General features: G+C 40.3%; 1 protein-coding gene across 1 annotated transcript in view; it reads left to right on the plus strand.

The window, feature by feature from the left end:
- The window catches only part of SMYD3 (SET and MYND domain containing 3), a 476,506-nt gene that overhangs the window by 88,840 nt on the left and 368,052 nt on the right, over positions 1-19,614 (plus strand). Inside the window, exon 3 of the mRNA XM_075267716.1 lies at positions 13,475-13,538. Within this exon, the coding sequence (XP_075123817.1) occupies positions 13,475-13,538 (64 nt within the window). The remainder of the gene's footprint in view (positions 1-13,474; positions 13,539-19,614) is intronic.

Genomic DNA, 19,614 nt, shown 5'->3' on the forward strand with positions numbered 1-19,614 from the left:
TCCAGACGGCATGTTTCAGCTCCTTCCAAAGATGTTCAATAGGATTTAGGTCAGGGCTCATAGAAGGCCACTTCAGAATAGTTCGATGTTTTCCTCTTAGCCATTCTTGAGTGTTTTTTAGTTGTGTGTTTTGGGTCATTATCCTGTTGCAAGACCCATGACCTGTGACTGAGACAAAGCTTTCAGACACTGGGCAGAACATTTCTCTCTAGAATCCTTTGATAGTCTTTCATTGTACCCTGCACAGATTCAAGACACCCTGTGCCAGATGCAGCAAAGCAGCCCCAGAACATAACAGTGCCTCCTCCATGTTTCACAGTAGAGACCGTGTTCATTTCAAGATATTCTTCATTTTACCATCTGTGAACATAGAGTTGATGTGCCTTGGCAAACCATTAAATTTTTGTCTCATCTGTCTATAGGACATTCTCCCAGAAGCTTTGTGGCTTGTCAACAATTTGGTTATTATTACTTATTATTATTATTATTATTATTACAGATACAAGTTATTTCTGTGACCGTTGTGGGTTTTTCTTTCATTAAGCGAGGGGTACCAACAATTTTGGCCATGTGTGTATATCACTAAACCAGGATAATGCCCAAATTGATGTGCTCTTTTCTTTCTCATATCACTATGAAATACCATTTTTAGCTATACAGTCTAATATACAAATACCAAGAAAAGAAAGACATATGCATCAAAAGCAATAAATGTATAGAACTTATGTACAATGTACAAAACAAGCAGATCCATCTCATTATCCCAGCAATGGATAGGGTTAAGATCTGATATTATGTCTATAAACCAGCCAGGGTCCCCTCGTGGGGTCTGTAGTGGATGAGGTATTATATGGGCCAAAAGTAAAGAAACTGCCTAAAAGTAGGAAAAAAAAAAAAACCTTCCTGTATTAGATGTTACATGGCAAGAATACAGATGGAAATTTTGTGGAAAAGCTTTTGGATTTTGCTATACCCTGTCCTTGCCACAGGTAGATAAATAAAATATTAGACAATCTTTGCAATCGATATGTATTCTATCTTTATGGGGTCTTTGTTAAGGTCCCAGGCGTGTCTTTGCCGAAATTCAGATGTTTAATGCCTTTGAACCTTGATGCAGAAGCAGACATTGGCGAATAATTCATGGGGAAGAGGGCAAATGAAAAACAATGTTGATTATTCTGTCCTTAGGCACTTGGACAAGTCCATATTGCAAAAACGTACTTCACTTTCAAAGAGCATTTTAATTTACCCTGGGTTTGAAACCTTTCAAGTTCTTAATAAAAGAGAATGCAGAAAAGCAAAGGACTTGTCTGAATTACCTCTACACGAAAGATTATCTAAAAATGTTTTGCATAGTATCCTTTTATTTCTAGGAAATTGGATACGCTAGGATGATTACATTAAATTCCCATCAAAAAGACAGGAAAGCAGGCTGGTGCTCACATTGAGTCAGAGGTCTGAGACAAAGTAACTGAAGCGATCGTTGTGCCTAGGTGTAGCACTGGCCATGGGAGAATGTTCTCATGACAGTAACTGGACTCTTACGAAGGTTTTAGTTTGGATGTCTTCCATTGTGTTACCTACTAGAACACCTATTTTTACCTCTTCCTTTTGAAGTCGTCTAAGCACATACATGCTAATATAAAGTTGACCTTTCACAAACTCAAGTAACTCCATTTCTTAGTTCTGTTAACAGACAACACTAGGGAAAATCTTATTGAAGATATTTTCTCCTGACTTTACAAGGAGCTCTGAGTATAAAATTGAAGGACTAAATACAATAAAACTTAACCTTTAATTCAAATAAAGATAAAATAAATGACATGATATAAACCACCCAAATCAGCGGCGTTTGCACTATTTTATGATGCCAAAAATCACTGACGGAGAGTATGATCATATAGAGGTACACTTGGGATAGTTACATCCACAATCCCTTTTATTCTAATCTCCCTAGCCATGGAGTCACGTTGGAGCAGAAATGTTTCTCCAATATTCAGTACTGCATATCCCAGCCAGGGCTGTATTAACACATTGGTGGTCCCTGTGCAAAGATTTCATAAGTGGGCTCCCCAATCACCACCACCTAAAAATACCTGACCTGCACAAATTGTAATGCTCCCTCAATGGCCCCATATAGTGTAACGCCCCTTACTAGCTCTTACATAGTATAATGGCTCCCTAGTGGCCCCATACAATATGCCCCTTATAATGTCCCCCTCCAGGTTGATCCCCACAGATTCATGTCCCTCTATCAATCTGGCTGCCCCACAGTATCATGTCTTCACCTCCAGTTGCCCCACAGTATCATGTCCCCCCCCAAGTTGCAGTGTCATGCCCAGCCCCCCCCTCCCCCCCCTTCCCGATGATTAGATCTGGACAGGACTGTCCCGCTGTCCAATAGAGGCCCTAAGGTTAAAGCAGCCCTGTTCCAACCTAAGGAGATAATACATTTCTTGTGTCGTCCGAGGATACTAGCCTAGTGCCATACCAACAGTCTGAGAGGCAAATGATGGAAGGCTAGAATTTAAAGGAGGAACAATTCTGCACCAATAAGAAACTAAAACATGACCATACATGTTTCAAATAGGTTTCATCAGGGGTCCAATGCAAGAGCAGTGAAAACTGCTGTTAGGTACACCGATCACACCAAGTGAGACATTGGTAGTGCAGTGTGACTGCTTCTGATGCTGGAGGTCATCAGACTTGAGCTACCTCCACCTATATATAAGGTAAGTCCCCCCCCCTTCCTTAGTGTGGACCAATCTGTGTCCATCTGTATGAAGTCTAAGTTTACGCTCTACCCATGGAGCGTCTCATCATCACCAATGTCAACTACCAAAGTGCCTCCAAAACGACGGGCAGCACCGTGAACATGCTGTCCAATTTAGAAAGAGGAGGTGTGTTGTTGCTAAGGGGACCGAGGACACTGCGGCCGCAGACCATCCTCCATAACAGAACTAAACATAAAGCCTAAGTGTAAGAAGAAAGGGGGATGTAAGAGTGTGATCCTATCAGCACAAATATTGATAGGGTATAAAAGGTGATCACTCTATCTGCATAACTAGAGACTGTGTAGGGAAATAGAACAAGGGTATAAAACCTGTAAACATTGCTTACAACTATCTATTTTAACTACAACCTGCAACCTACCTAAACATGTAACCAAGGAATAAAGCATAGAAAGTTCTGAATAAAATAAAATAGATGCAAAAAGGATTATGTCCCTAAGAATAAAAAATGAATAGATACGAACTATATCTAAATTAGAACGGGCACCAAACATTCAGTGCACTATTGATGGCAAAGATGGTGTGGACATATCTCTTGCATTCAGTGGACACAAGCTGCTTTTATTAGAGATGAGCGAACACTGTTCGGATCAGCCGATCTGAACAGCACGCTCCCATAGAAATGAATGGAAGCACCTGTGACGCTGACTTTGCCGGCGGCCGCCCAGCGTCACAGGTGTTTCCATTCATTTCTATGGGTGCGTGCTGTTCGGATCGGCTGATCCGAACAGTGTTCGCTCATCTCTAGCTTTTATGTCTATACAGTTGAGTTTTTTGGTGAACAATAGTTGGCACAAACAGACTAATCATATCATTTTCAATAGTGTTTTCCATTTGATGCAAATATCTGTCCTTCATAGTTAACTTCTAAAATTACTGTTTATCAGGGTACCTGGTCCCTCAGTAAGACATATTAAAGAATTAGGGTATAGGTTTTCTCAAGGAGAAGGGGTCCATCTTCCATCATAACATGACAGCACCTAACATTACATTGTCTCAGAGAACAGTCACAGACTTATTCTGTGTCGGTACCCATTGAGACTAATGTAAACAACATGACATTAAGCTATCTTCCTACATGTACAAATTTATCTTCCATTACAAAGGTAAACAAATATGACGAAGGATGGCTTCGGTCATATTCTTTACATTGGTGTCAATTGGAACGGGCACAAAATCAGTCTGTGACAGTTCTCAGTGACAGTTTAATGTCCGTTTCTGTCATCCTATTATGAAAGAAGACAGTATCGGACATTAGCAACGGTAGTGTGAACTCCCCCTTATAGAAAATTCCAAGGTCACATCTGTTGATATTTTTCAGTCTTTTGTTAGTTTTAGCATAATTATTTGGTTAGTTGTTTGAAGTACAGGGTGTTTTAATACGTCGCTGCTGTTTCAGAACATACTAGGAATTTTTTCCTCAAAGGATCAATGTCATTTTCTTGATCTCTTTTGATACGCATTGTGACATCTTAATTAGTTGAGCCTTTTTATGCAATGCCTTTTAGGTTTTTTGAAGAACACATTGAGTTGTTGCTTTGATACTTATTACTAAAGTCACCTATAATCTGAAAACAATATTAAAAAAGTGCAACAATACAACTTTAGGTATACAGAAACTTGTTGATAGTGATTGATGAGCTGCAGACTCCAGGTCTATAACATGCAATATCTAATATGATTGTGTGTTTGTGCGTGCGCACTGAAAGAAAACCTATCTCGAGAAAAAGATTCCCATTTGTATAGCCTGACAGTATATCCTTTACATTTGTATACACTGAAAGGTAGAGAAAAGATTTTAGGCTACAGATAAAATTTGCTGTCCCTTAGACTTTAGAAGCACCATACAATATGTTCTTTGCTTAGTAATATAGGTATCACACCTCTATCAAAGAACTGATCTCTCCCCAGAGTCACTTTGCTCTCATGTACTGTATTGATTAAATGATCAATCTTGGCCATTTCAGGTAAAGTGCATTGGTTTGTCAACATCTACTGACATTAACATTCCCAAAGAATAAGGATGGCTGTGAAGAGCATTACAGTTGTGTAAAAAAGAGTGGCTGGAGTACTGATATTTCAGTTAGGGTGCATTCACACTGAGTAAACGCTAGCTTATTCTGAACGTAAAACACGTTCAGAATAAGCGGCGTCTAAAGCAGCTCCATTCATTTCTATGGGAGCGGGGATACGAGCGCTCCCCATAGAAATGAATGGGCTGCTTCTTTCACTCCGTGCAGTCCCATTGAAGTGGGACTGCACGGAGTGAAAGAAGCAGCCCATTCATTTCTATGGGGAGCGCTCGTATCCCCGCTCCCATAGAGATGAATGGAGCTGCTTTAGACGCCGCTTATTCTGAACGTGTTTTACGTTCAGAATAAGCTAGCGTTTACTCAGTGTGAATTCACCCTTAGACTTCTATTTTTGCTTTGTATCCTAGCTATAGGTTTGCGAGTTGTGATATTTGTTTTACGATACATTAATCTTTCCTAGGCCACAGCAGTAGCATATAAGAGGAAAAAAAATCTTCTTGAAACCATCAGCCAACCTCAGACTATTTAACAGTTTCACTACTCATCAGACAGTTATAACATACACTATTTACATGCAATAAATATATCGGGTAGTGTAAACAGAACCTTATTAATAGGATTGTTCTATTCATTTTTTTTATTGGTGATGGGCAGTGACATAACTAAAGTGTTGTGGACCCAGTGCAAACTTTTGTCGGCAGCCCCCTACCCCCTCCCTAGAGCGAATTCTTGATAGTGACGGTTACAGGTGCTGCAAGGATATATCAGATACTTGAAAGGGATACAGCTTTAGTACCCACAACTGCAGTTATCAAAAACATGGTGAGTGAGCAGCTCCCGGCATGTAAACCATACTTGGTCAGTATAATATGCTCCACAGTGGCCCTCACACAGTATTATATGATCCACAGTGGGCCCCCAAACAGTTTTATATGATCCACAGTAGCACCCACCCAGTATTATATGCTCCACACTGGCCCACAAACAGTATTATATGATCAACAGTGGCCCTCACACAGTAGTATATGTTCCCAAGAGCCACCCTAGAGCCGGTGCTATTGCTATATTATGGGGTCTCCTCAGACCCCAGTGTTTAATAAGTGGAGGCCCAGGGGAAGTGATTAAAAATAACTGTCTGCATCATCTTCCTTGGTCCAGTTCTGCCTGATGACTGAAGTCACATGCATAGACATCACTGCTGGGACCTGGGATTGAGCCTCAGTGGTCACTTGGGGCGTGATGATGTCATTACCTCAGTCATCGGAAAGGATGCTGAGCCCAGGGGTGGCGAGTATTAGTATTTGTTATTTTTAGTCACCTCCCTTGGGCTGGAATCAATTAGAAAGGGGCCTGGCAATAGCTGGACCCCTTTCCATTAACAATATTAACAACCCCTTTCCATCTGGCCGTGCGCCTTGATCAGCTGTTTGAAGGGGCCACAATGCTTGTGGAAGTGCCTCTCTACTGTGGCATGCCATTTGTTTCATGCCAGTCATGTAATGTGATTGCAGCCAAGGTTGGGATTATCCCGAAGATAGTTCATCAATAAAAATAAACTCCATAACACCTTTAAATATCACAAAAGTGTAATTCATTCTGAAAAACAATGTCACAGTTTTAAAGGGCTATTCTAATCATGCCAAGACTGGGATAACAAACTAACAAAGTTCCATATCTCCACAGTTATGGAGACTAAGTAGAGCAGTACCACTTGCCTGTTTCCATAAGTTTCCCTGGTGTTTGGGACTTGTGTCAAGTGATTTCTGCCTCTGCCCTTCAAGTGCATGAGCGACTCTGCAAAAAGACTGAAGTAGTGATGGAAATGTGGTTGATATTTGATCTATGTAGTATTTAGTAGGTTTTGGATGGAGGCAATATATAAAACCTATTGCTGACCTGTAGAGCGTGTTGTTAGCACATATAATGGTAAGAAAATCTGCCGTGTTTGACCTCAATCCAACTGAGAGTTTTGGCTGGTCGTAAAATATTTATCGCAAGGAATGATTGCAGAGTTCACATATGTAAAACTAATAAGCCTGCTAACTTATACCTGTCTACACAGACCCAATGCAATAACTTCCAAAGGTGACTTAGATATTCTAACGTAAAGACATTGAATCATTACGTATTCCATTTTCTATGGTTGATTGTGATTTATTGGAATTATTTTGTACCACATTATTTCCAACTAGACAATTTTATGTTAAGTAATATAATATAAGAAACCCTAATAAAACCCAGCCGGATTAAATATAGTTACCACTAAAACATTCAAAGTTAATAGGTAAGAAACAGTAGTGTAACTTGTAACTAGGTATGGCGGGGCCCCATGGTGAACTTTTGACATACAGTGTTGGCCAAAAGTATTGGCACCCCTGCAATTCTGTCAGATAATACTCATTTTCTTCCAGAAAATGATTGCAATCACAAATTCTTTGGTATTATTATCTTCATTTAATTTGTCTTCAATGGAAAACCACAAAAAGAATTGTCAAAAAGCCAAATTGGATATAATTCCACACCAAACATAAAAAAGGGGGTGGACAAAATTATTGGCACTGTTTGAAAAATCATATGATGCTTCTCTAATTTGTGTAATTAACAGCACCTGTTACTTACCTGAGGCATCTAACAGGTGGTGGCAATAACTAAATTACACTTGCAGCCAGTTGAAATGGATTAAAGTTGACTCAACCTCTGTCCTGTGTCCTTGTGTGTACCACGTTGAGCATGGAGAAAAGAAAGAAGACCAAAGAACTGTCTGAGGACTTGAGAAGCAAAATTGTGAGGAAGCATGAGCAATCTCAAGGCTACAAGTCCATCTCCAAAGACCTGAATGTTCCTGTGTCTACCGTGTGCAGTGTCATCAAGAAGTTTAAAACAAGTTCAAGCTGCCCTGCAGTCTGAGGGTACAACAGTGTCAAGCCATACTATCCGTCGGCGTCTAAATGAAAAGGGACTGTATGGTAGGATACCCAGGAAGACCCCACTTCTTACCCAGAGACATAAAAAAGCCAGGCTGGAGTTTGCCAAAACTTACCTGAGAAAGCCAAATACGTTTTGGAAGAATGTTCTTTGGTCAGATGAGACAAAAGTAGAGCTTTTTGGGAAAAGGCATCAACATAGAGTTTACAGGAAAAAAAAGAGGCCTTCAAAGAAAAGAACATGGTCCCTATAGTCAAACATGGCAGAGGTTCCCTGATGTTACGGGGTTGCTTTGCTGCCTCTGGCACTGCACTGCTTGACCGTGTGCATGGCATTATGAAGTCTGAAGACTACCAACAAATTTTGCAGCATAATGTAGGGCCCATTGTGAGAAAGCTGGGTCTCCCTCAGAGGTCATGGGTCTTCCAGCAGGACGATGACCCAAAACATACTTCAAAAAGCACTAGAAAATGGTTTGAGAGAAAGCACTGGAGACTTCTAAAGTGGCCAGCAATGAGTCCAGACCTGAATCCCAGAGAACACCTGTGGAGAGATCTCACAATGGCAGTTTGGAGAAGGCACCCTTCAAATCTCAGGGACCTGGAGCAGTTTGCCAAAGAAGAATGGTCTAAAATTCCAGCAGAGCATTGTAAGAAACTCATTGATGGTTACCGGAAGCGGTTGTTCGCAGTTATTTTGCTAAAGGTTGTGCTACCAAGTATTAGGCTGAGGGTGCCAATACTTTTGTCTGGTCCATTTTTGGAGTTTTGTGTAAAATGATCAATGATTTGACTTTTTTTTTTTTCATTCTCTTTTGTGTTTTTTCATTTCAAGTAAAATAAATGAAGATATTAATACCAAAGAGTTTGTGCTTGTAATCATTTTCTGGAAGAAACTGAGTATTATCTGACAGAATTACAGGGGTGCCAATACTTTTGGCCAACACTGTATCCGCTCCCCAACCACCTTCCCTGAAGACTCTGACCGACCAACACCCCCACATTTCTGCATGCACTATTATGCCCCATAGTGGCCCCTGCATACCGTATTATGCCGCATAGTGGCCCTTGCACACATTATTATGCTCTATACTGGCCTCTGCACACAGTATTATGCCCCATAGTGGCCCCTGCAGACAGTATTATGCCGCATAGTGGACTACCCATGAACAATTTTTATACTCTGGGGTCTTTTGTACTCTGTATGGCATTTGGCCAATCAACGCTGGTCAATGGGAAAAAGTCAGTTCACGCATATCGCAAGCTGACAGGGATCCCGACGTAATACAGTGACTTGGGCATGTTAGATGCCCCCAGACATGCTTCCCCTTCTGTCCCAGTTGCATTCCAGGGTGTTGGCATCATTTCCTGGGGTGTCATAGTGGACTTGGTGACTCTCCTGAGTCGAAGAGTGGGATCCCCTGAAACGAGCATTTTTTCCCCATTGACTATTATGGGGTTCGAATAGTCGATTATTGAAGGCCTATTCGTAACGAATATTGAATATTTTACTGTTTGCTCATCTCTAGTAAAAAGGTTGTAGGCATAATCATTCATTTTCAAAAAATGGCGTTTTACTAGTAAATGTGATTAATACACAATAAAACCAATATAAATCTGGTATCACTGTTATTGGAATGACCACTGAAAAAAATTGTCCTGTCATTTTTAATGCAGAGTGAACGCTGTAGGGACAAAATGCATAAAATTATTGAATTTGTAGGGGATTTTTTTGCATGGACACCCCCAAAAAATGTTAATAAAAGTTAATCAAACCATATGTACCCCAGAATGGTGCAAAGAATAAGCACTCGCATAGCTTTGTCGACAGAAAAATAAAAAATCGTTATGAATTTTGGATGGCGAAGAAGGAAAGTATGTAAAAAGTGGAGACAAATACAGAAATGTTACCTGTGTAGTTATTGTAGACTGTACTACTCTTGAAGAAAGTAAGGCTGGGCACTACAAATGCAAAAAGAGGAGCTTTCATTGCCACCTTCATCCCGAAAGCTACGTCCGCGAATGCAACATGCATGTTGCACCCGTTTTCACTGATTCCTCATATACTTGAGTTCATTGATGGATCCATGAAACTGGACAAGAATAGGATAAGGGATATCCCATTTTTTGATGGTGCATTAAAACCAACTTTGAAAAAACAGACATGTGAGACATGTAGGCCTACCGAAATGTGATTCAAAATCAACTGTAACAACAACTATTGACAAATGGCTATTTTTCACTATCGTGTGCATAAGGCCCAGCTCTTTGCAGTAGGTGCCATTCCACTGATTCCAATGCATTATGGAATTTTTACATTAAATCCCCAATCCTTTCCACCCCCTCACCATTCCTGAGCAATCAGTACTGTCTGCCACCTACTGTTAGGTGGACATGGTCCTTAATATTGGTCATTATTTTGAGGTCCGATAATTGGTCCCTGCATCAACCATCTGTTTATAGCGTTCGGTACAAAGCCAGAAGGAGACAGCTCTGTACACCGTGAAGTGGCTGAGCACTGCTTATATTCATTTAGATGGCAAGAGAGCTGTAAGGAGCTATAGGACAATACATAATGCATGGTGGACTCAACACAGTGGGCTAAAAACTGCTGATTGGTGGAGGTCCAACATCCACCCCGCACTAATCTAAAATGAATGGCCTATGGTAACTGTACTTTGTATATAAAGGATCTTGTATATCAACTTCAGTGAGTGAATTTTCCCTTTCCTAAATCAGTTACTGCGAATAGGAGTTCTCCTTTTCATTACTGCTATTGTATTGAGGTGCAGAAAGCCGTGGAGAAATCTTTTTATATAGAATACATTCAGTGTCTGAGAAGGAAGGTTTATTATTTATCATAGTCAAGTAACTTCAAGGTGATGCTGGAGGAAAATAAAATATTGCATTATTTATTTTCTTCATCTTTGAAGGTTTATTGCAGCTTTACAAGCCTGTCGTCTGCTGGTTAGTGCTGAGATAACTCTGCCCCTAATGTTCAGGTAAAGCTGCCATAACTACGGTATATTGGGAGGGAACAGCAGACTTTAGTATTCGATTATGGTCCTTGTGAGATGCAATGCGAATTCAGAGAGAGCTGTGTTTTTTACATGGTTTTTGAGCATTTTTTTTTACATCACAGCTTCCGCTGGGTTTTTCATGTTTCCTTAATGATTGCGACAATTCTGAATGCTATAAAGGTCAATTCCCACATATTTTTCTTTCCATGAGTTTATTAGTAGATGAGTCCAATTATTTATTTGTTTTATAAAAATGATTTCATTTCGTTTATCCCGGAAGCGATGAACAGACGCTGTGAGGGTTTTATATACCGTGTATTACAGTATTGTCCACAGAAGACTTCAGGCGAAGGCCCCACCTTGCGGAAATGCAGTGGTTTTGGCTGCTGCAGGAATACAGCAGGAAAAAATGTAGTGTACCAGTAAAAGTGATGAGATTTCATTCATCTCATCCATACATTGCAGGAAAAAGCTGCATTTTCAAAAACACAGAAGGTTAATTTTAGCTTCAGAATTATGAGCCTTTTTCCGATAGACTTAAAGGGGTTGTCCATGTAAAAACGGACAACCCTTTTAACATTTAAATCTGCGGCGAGCAGTAAAAATTTTCTTTTAAAAAAATGCATACTCGCCTGTCCCCGCTGCGGTGTCCTCCTGCGCCTCCCAGTAATTCTGCTTCGTTAGGTCTCTTCCAGAGTTGTGCTGGTCATGTGACCGCTGAGGCCAGTCAGCGAAGGGCCTGAATGTAACTATCTATGACAGGGGCCCTCAAACTTTTTAAACAGTGGGCCGGAGGCATAGCAGGTCGCACAGACATCGGGAGTGGTGCCATCCAATAGGTAAAGTGAAGTGCGCTCCATGGCCTGGCCCGAGCTCCCCAGGAGCTTCATTATAAATGCACGCCTGCCGGCGTTGTCGGCGGGGCCAGACAGAAGAGCTTGGTGGGCCGCATGTGGCCCGCGGGCCACAGTTTGAGGACCCCTGATCTATGACATCACACGTCCTCTTCCTGAGGCCACTGATTGGCCTCAATGGTCACATGACCCAATCCTAGGTCACAAAATGAGAACCAGCACCCAACTCTGAGTCACTCTGCCTCCTCCTTCCTCTCTGTGTTCACTGCTAGTTACCTGTACTATTTCGCTGGCAGGATATATCATAATAATGGTAAAGTGAGGCACCTAATATGCATAACTACTTGTGAACATGGGAGAGGAGGCAGGAGACAGAGCAACTTAGGGGCTGGGTGCTTGTTCTAATCATGTGCCCTGGGCTGTGAACCAGCAAAGGAACCTGAGGTTTGACACATATAGGCAGTAAGTGGGAAAGCCCTGCCTAGAGAACACCTTTAAAGAAAAATGTCACCTTTAAGGATAGAGTGCCTAAGACTATTACACATAGAGTATTCTCTCTCAGTATTGATCCTGCAGCAGTATTCTTCTTCAGAAGGTCCAATGCAGAACCTGGGAAGAACCACAACCATGCAGTGTGCGGTTTAGTAAATACAGTACGGATGATACATGGGTTGAAGAAAAACTGTATCTCTATAGAATTTATTAGAATGTCGCCCTGGTCTGTTAATTGCTTCCTCATTAGAATTTTTTATCTAGCTGCAGAAGATAATTTCTGTGACAAATTGAAAGGCTGATGCTGGAGTATGCGGGATATGAACCCCCATATCTGGAAGACATATTGTGTATTATTACAAATATAGTGCGCTGTCACAAGCGTCAAGCTTCATTGGTTACATGTCAGGGTCAAGCGATTACGTGATATTGAGATATATATATATATATATATATATATATATATATATATATATATATATATATATATATATCAAGCTACAAAGTATCCAAAGTATCCCTAAGGTATCAAACTAAAACATATGACAATATATGCTCTATTTTTGATGGTGTAATGGTGTACTATTTTTACAAGATTGTGTGACTACTTATTACATTCAAATCCATATAATGTTAAATAATACTAATTTAGCAGGCAGATGTAAGGCAGAACAATGGGACAGTCTCTTGTAGTTGTTTCTAGCAACTCATGTGAAGTTGTGGATACAATGCTGTATCAGAGACTCTGATATAAATATAAGCCAGGTAGCTCTAAGGTTAGATTTTTTCTCTCTTGACTGTTTTTCTGTCTCTTGTCTCTCTGTTGCATAGATTTCAGTTTTTGGCATCAGGACAATCAAGAGTGCACCAAGTTTAAGAACAAGGGCTCAGACTTACTATTGTGGTTTCTATGAGACACTGGCTTGAACATGGCACATCCTTGGCTCAGTTTGTCACATCTTGGCGCATCTAGGTTTTCTTCAATGCGCCAAAGCTGTGTCGAAAAATTCTGGCACAAGCTAAGCCAACTAAAATAATATATGCAATAAATGCAGTCTAGTCAGTCTAAAGATACTCCAGATTTATCATCCTGCATCATGTAATAAATCTTAATAAATTTGGCACACTATACTCCAACAGAATATGGATTTAGACTTCAGTATGAAATGTCAGTAAATCTCCCTCAGTATCTACACAACAGTGGTACCTGTCCACCCAAGCAGCAAAAAGATGTCTGCCGGTATCTAGTCTAGTGGTTATACACCCGTGGCTAGGAGTGATAAATGCACGTGTCTAGTATATACTATCTGCAAAATGTTAAAGCATGCTATTTAATCATTTCATTTCTGTTTGTTTTAGGGGTCAAAAACTTCAGCGATGCTCCCAGTGCAAGTTTTCCAGATATTGCAATTCACTCTGCCAGGTAAATGACTATTTCTATGAAGCATTACTGTCACCTTCCATTTTGGCACACGTGCGAATAGAATTTGCAAACATGCCAAGTATCACTTTTTATGGATCATGCCAGATTCATCGTAATTTACACCACTTTTATAGAGTAGAAGACAGAAACTATGCCAGCAAGGCACCCACAATGAATGTCCTTAATATACTACAAGAGTGTGCTTTATGGATTACTAGCTGGTACCCGCGACTTCGTCTGCGGTGATTGTAGAAGTGGGTATAGACAGGCGTGGGTAAGGTTTTTGTACTGTGTATAAGGGATGGGATATGAAATGTAACTTTGTATCTTGTTTTTGCTATAATTCTGAGAATACGTGAGACTTTTGTTGTTGAAGTTAATTTGTATTAGAGCCGCTATATATACGGTGTTGTGAGAAACTTTACATAGTGACTTTGGGACAGAAGTATTTGAAGTTAACCCTTTCCCGTCGATGGCATTTTTTGATTTTGGTTTTTCATTTTTGACTCCCCTCCTTCTAAACCCCATAACTTTTTTATTTCTTCGCTCCCAGAGTCATATGAGGTCTTAATTTTTCTTGGGACAAATTTTTCTTCATGGTGCCACCATTATTTATTCTATATAATGTACTGGGAAGCAGGGAAAAAATTCTGAATGGGGTGGATTTGACAAAAAAATGCATTTCTGCGACTTTCTTAGGGGCTTTGGTTTTACGGCGTTCACTGTGCAACCAAAATGACATGTCCCCTGTATTCTGTGTTTCGGTACGGTTTCAGGGATACCAAATTTATATGGTTTTATTTACATTTTGACGCCTTAAAAAAATCCAAAACTGTGTTAAAACATTTTTTTTTGAAAAGTCGTCATATTCCGACAGTCGTAACTTTTTTATACGTCCGTGTACGGGGATGTATAGGGCGTCTTTTTTTGCGGGGTTGGGTGTACTTTTTAGTTCTACCATTTTCGGGAAATGTTATTGCTTTGATCACTTTTTATTCAAATTTTTATCAGAATCAAAAGAGTGAAAAAACGGCAGTTTGGCACTTTTGACCATTTTTCCCGCTACGGCGTTTACCGAACAGGAAAAATATTTGTATAGCTTTGTAGAGCGGGCGATTTCGGACACGGGGATACCTAACATGTATGTGTTTCACAGTTTTTAACTACTTTTATATGTGTTCTAGGGAAAGGGGGGTGATTTGAATTTTTAATCCTTTTTATTTGTTTTTATATATTTTTACTTTTTTTTAAACTTTTTTTTGGCATTTATTAGACTTCCTAGGGGTATTGACATGGGTGGGTGGTGTCGCGGATTGTCAGAGCGGTGGGGGTTGGCAAACATGGCTGCTCCAGAGCGTTAAAGAGAGCCTCCTGGAGTATCATTAAGGGGAGGGGCAAAGTGGTAAAGTATATGTATATGAGATTGTGTGGGGTTAGGGGCGAGGCTGTAGAGGGCAATATGAATTTTGTGGCTTGCTATGGTCCAAAGTGTGTGAGATTGCAGAGATGGTGGTGTGAGTTTGGGTTTTGTGGGGATCCTGGCACAAACGTATGTGCGCTGTTGTGACGAAAAGTAGCCTATTGCGCAATCGGGTGTAGTAACTATGTTTGTGGAAACTTTCAGCCAAATCGGTCGAGCGGGTTTTGCGTGATTGAGGAACAAACATACAAACATCCAAACACACAAACCCACAAACATCCAAACTCACAAACTTTCACATTTATAATATTAATAGGATGCATATCCTCTGCTGATATAATAAAACTGTCTTGATGAGTTTCCCCACAGTTTATACTAATGCTAGGTTGACATCTGCGCTGGGAGTCTGTCATAAAACACTGGACAGAAAAGTGCTGCAAGCCCTGAGTTCAGTTTAAAAAAAACAAAAAAAAAAACCCAGAAACCATGGACCTCATTATAGTCAATGGGTTCGCTTGTGTCTGTTTGTGTCTCCTATTTTGTTGGGATCCGCTCTTCCATTCTTTTGGTGCTCCAACGGATCACCAGTGTACATGTGAACCTAGCCAAATTTTATTTCCTACATATATTTCACTCTGTCTTCTTCATATGGTTATGTGACTGTCATCTTGTCTGAGCTGTCAGAATCCTTCCTTCTCAGTAGGCACCTGGACATAAAAAATGTCAAAAAAACAAGTCATGTGAGAGTGTTAGATGAACTTTTTCAGAGATAGCACCTCCTAGCAAAGTGAAATAAATTGGTAAGTGCACATCTGTTATGACTGCAAAATGAACTCAGGATAGGAAGGAACCAGATGGTTTCTTCCTATCCTGTGTTCAGTTTGTAGACCTAAGTCTAAGAGAGAGGTAAATGTCTGGTTGCACAGATGTTCTATGTCTGAGATAACCTGTCTTGTCATGGCAGGTGGGCTCACACCGTTTGATTTAAACTAGAACCTTACATTTATAGGTATAGTCTACAGTATATAGTAATAATGTAAGTTTAAATAGAGTAAACACATGCTTATGTTAGTTATATATGCTTATATGTTAGTTATATACAGTATATGTTAGTTATATACATGTTTATATGTTAGTGCACATCATTCTTTGTGTGTTTTTTAACCTTTTATTGTAATCAAAGCTGTGTTGATAATATAGATTCTGTGAAGTAATCTCTATAAAATAAATAGGGCTCAGGAGATGTGCTCTCCCCATATAGAGAAGGCACCAGCTATATTATATGTGACATGTCATGTGTGAGGGGCCAGGGAGCAGAGAGGTAACTATTGCCCTCCCACTGCGGCCTACAAATTGGGAAATGGTAGGGCAGGAAGCTTATTGCTTCCTGCTCTGCCAGTTTCATAACCTGATTGTAGCTCCTCTTCTGCCCAGTTCTGCCAAACCAGATGTTAAAAATGCAGCAGGATCACAGAACCAGGGAGAACTGGCTGCATCCTACCTCTGGCCATGACCCTAAGCTGCCACATACATCCCACGACCTAAGTGTTTGAGACCCCTGTGCAGCACTCATTGCTGACTGCACTAAAACCCTGTTCTTAATGATCAGTCCCTGAAGTGTCTAGTGTGGCATAGGCAGGAATGATGCAAGAGCAAATCCTTTATATGTAATGACAGAGAGATAAACGTCTAAGGTTGTTGGAACGCAGGGATCCAAAGCCAAAATATCTAAAAGACCTCTGTCTCCATTCTAAAAACTCATTGTAAATTTTTGACTTTTTTTTTTTTCCCCACACTAAGAAACCACCTCATTTTGAGAATTTGTGTAAGTCTAAGCTCACAAACCTGTACCAATGAAATTTTTTTTGTTATTTTCTTTGTACAGGTCAAATGTGAAATGTAGAATTCGTGGTTCCTTCAACTACATGTATTGGTTGTAAAGTAAATGTATCTGAACTAAAAATATATTAAAATCTTGTGGTTCAGGTTGAACTAGGCTGTAAGATCATATTTCAACCCATTACTTGTATTTGTAATCTATTACAAATTGGCTCCTCTCTTTCATTCTATAGAGTGTTGTGTATGGCGGCCTCTGGAGTGTAATATGAACATAGGGAAATTCACTTATGAAACCATGTGAGAGTTAATAAATAACATAAATAGAGGTTAATGAAAAGTTGGCAAATTCCAGTATTCTGCTACAGCACTTTTAATGCACTTATAAATCTGCGCAGGGTTACCGACGAATCACTTAAGCTGTATAATCTATTTGCCATTTTATTTCAGAGTGCTATAGAATGCCATCTGCTTTCTGCAAAGACATGAATTACAGGGAAAAGAGAAAAAAATACAGGGAACAAATATTAGAGAGTACAAATGTCAAAGGATGCTAAACAGGATGAAAATTCTCTATGTTCTAGAAAATGTAAGAGGAAATATCTTGCTAAATATACTTGTATTCCTAAAAGGAATTTTCTGGGCTAAAAATATGAATGATGCATCCAAAGCATACAGTGTTGGCCAAAAGTATTGGCCCCCTGCAATTCTGTCAGATAATACTCAGTTTCTTCCAGAAAATGATTGCAAGCACAAACTCTTTGGTATTAATATCTTAATTTATTTTGCTTGCAATGAAAAAAAAACACAAAAGAGAATGAAAAAAAGTCAAATCATTGATCACAAAACTCCAAAAATTGGCCGGACAAAAGTATTGGCCAATCAAATTTTTTGGGAGTTTGCCACGTGATGTTCGATTCGAATCGAACACATCGAATAGCCTGATATCCGATTGAACATGTGTTCGATAGAACACTGTTCGCTCATCTCTACTGCTGATGACTCAGCTTCCTGTTTGCACACACAGATAGGAGAGAATAGCAGAGACGAGTGCTGCTGGGAACTTCCTGTGCTTGCTGGAAGCTCATTAGCATATGAATAAACACGGACTTATTCAGAAATCACTGAGGCAATTTACATACTAAAGGTAGGTGTGGAATAGCATTTATAAAGGCTATGGAAGTATGTGCTTAGTTAAAAATGACTTTTTGCAATGATACAGCCCCTTTAAAGCAATTTTCCCTAAAATTAGGCGATCAATGGGTGCTCAGCATAAGCAAGAAGTACATATAATGGGGATGGATGTATACACTATGTGATCAAAAGTATCCGGACACCTGACTGAAAATGACTTACAAGTTTGTGGTGCCCTCCATCGGTAATGCTGGAATTCAATATGGTGTTGGCCCACCCTTAGCCTTGATGACAGCTTCCACTCTCGCAGGCACACGTTCAATCAGGTGCTAGAAGGTTTCTTGGGGAATGGCAGCCCATTCTTCACGGAGTGCTGCACTGAGGAGAGGTATCGATGTAGGTCGGTGAGACCTTGCACAAAGTCGGCATTCCAAAACATCCCAAAGGTGTTCTATAGGATAGAAGTCAGGACTCTGTGCAGGCCAGTCCATTACAGAGATGTTATTGTCATGTAACCACTCCGCCACAAGCCGTGCAGTATGAACAGGTGCATGATTGTATTGAAAGATGCAATCACCATCCCCGAATTGATCTTCAACAGTGCGAAGCAAGAAGGTGTTTAAAACATCAATGAACAGTGTTGGCCAAAAGTATTAGCACCCCTGCAATTCTGTCAGATAATACTCAGTTTCTTCCAGAAAATGATTGCAAGCACAAACTCTTTGGTATTAATGTCTTCATTTATTTTGCTTGCAATGAAAAAACACAAAAGAGAATGAAAAAAAAGTCAAATCATTGATCATTTTACACAAAACTCCAAAAATGGGCCGGACAAAAGTATTGGCACCCTCAGCCTAATACTTGGTAGCACAACCTTTAGACAAAATAACTGCGAACAACCGCTTCCGGTAACCATCAATGAGTTTCTTACAATGCTCTGCTGGAATTTTAGACCATTCTTCTTTGGCAAACTGCTCCAGGTCCCTGAGATGTGAAGGGGGCCTTCTCCAAACTGCCATTGTGAGATCTCTCCACAGGTGTTCTATGGGATTCAGGTCTGGACTCATTGCTGGCCACTTTAGAAGTCTCCAGTGCTTTCTCTCAAACCATTTTCTAGTGCTTTTTGAAGTGTGTTTTGGGTCATTGTCCTGATGGAAGACCCATGACCTCTGAAGGAGACCCAGCTTTCTCACACTGGGCCCTACATTATGCTGCAAAATTTGTTGGTAGTCTTCAGACTTCATAATGCCATGTACACGGTCAAGCAGTCCAGTGCCAGAGGCAGCAAAACAACCCCAAAACATCAGGGAACCTCCACCATGTTTGACTGTAGGGACAGTGTTCTTTTCTTTGAAGGCCTCTTTTTTTTTTCTTTTCTTTTTTTAAACTCTATGTTGATGCCTTTTCCCAAGAAGCTCTACTTTTGTCTCATCTGACCAGAGAACATTCTTCCAAAACGTTTTTGGCTTTCTCAGGTAAGTTTTGGCAAACTCCAGCCTGGCTTTTTGATGTCTCTGGGTAAGAAGTGGGGTCTTCCTGGGTATCCTACCATACAGTCCCTTTTCATTGAGACGCCGACGGATAGTACGGGTTGACACTGTTGTACCCTCGGACTGCAGGGCAGCTTGAACTTGTTTGGATGTTAGTCGAGGTTCTTTATCTACCATCCGCACAATCTTGCGTTGA

This window comes from Leptodactylus fuscus, chromosome 3, assembly GCF_031893055.1.
Source record: "Leptodactylus fuscus isolate aLepFus1 chromosome 3, aLepFus1.hap2, whole genome shotgun sequence".
Lineage (NCBI taxonomy): Eukaryota > Metazoa > Chordata > Amphibia > Anura > Leptodactylidae > Leptodactylus > Leptodactylus fuscus.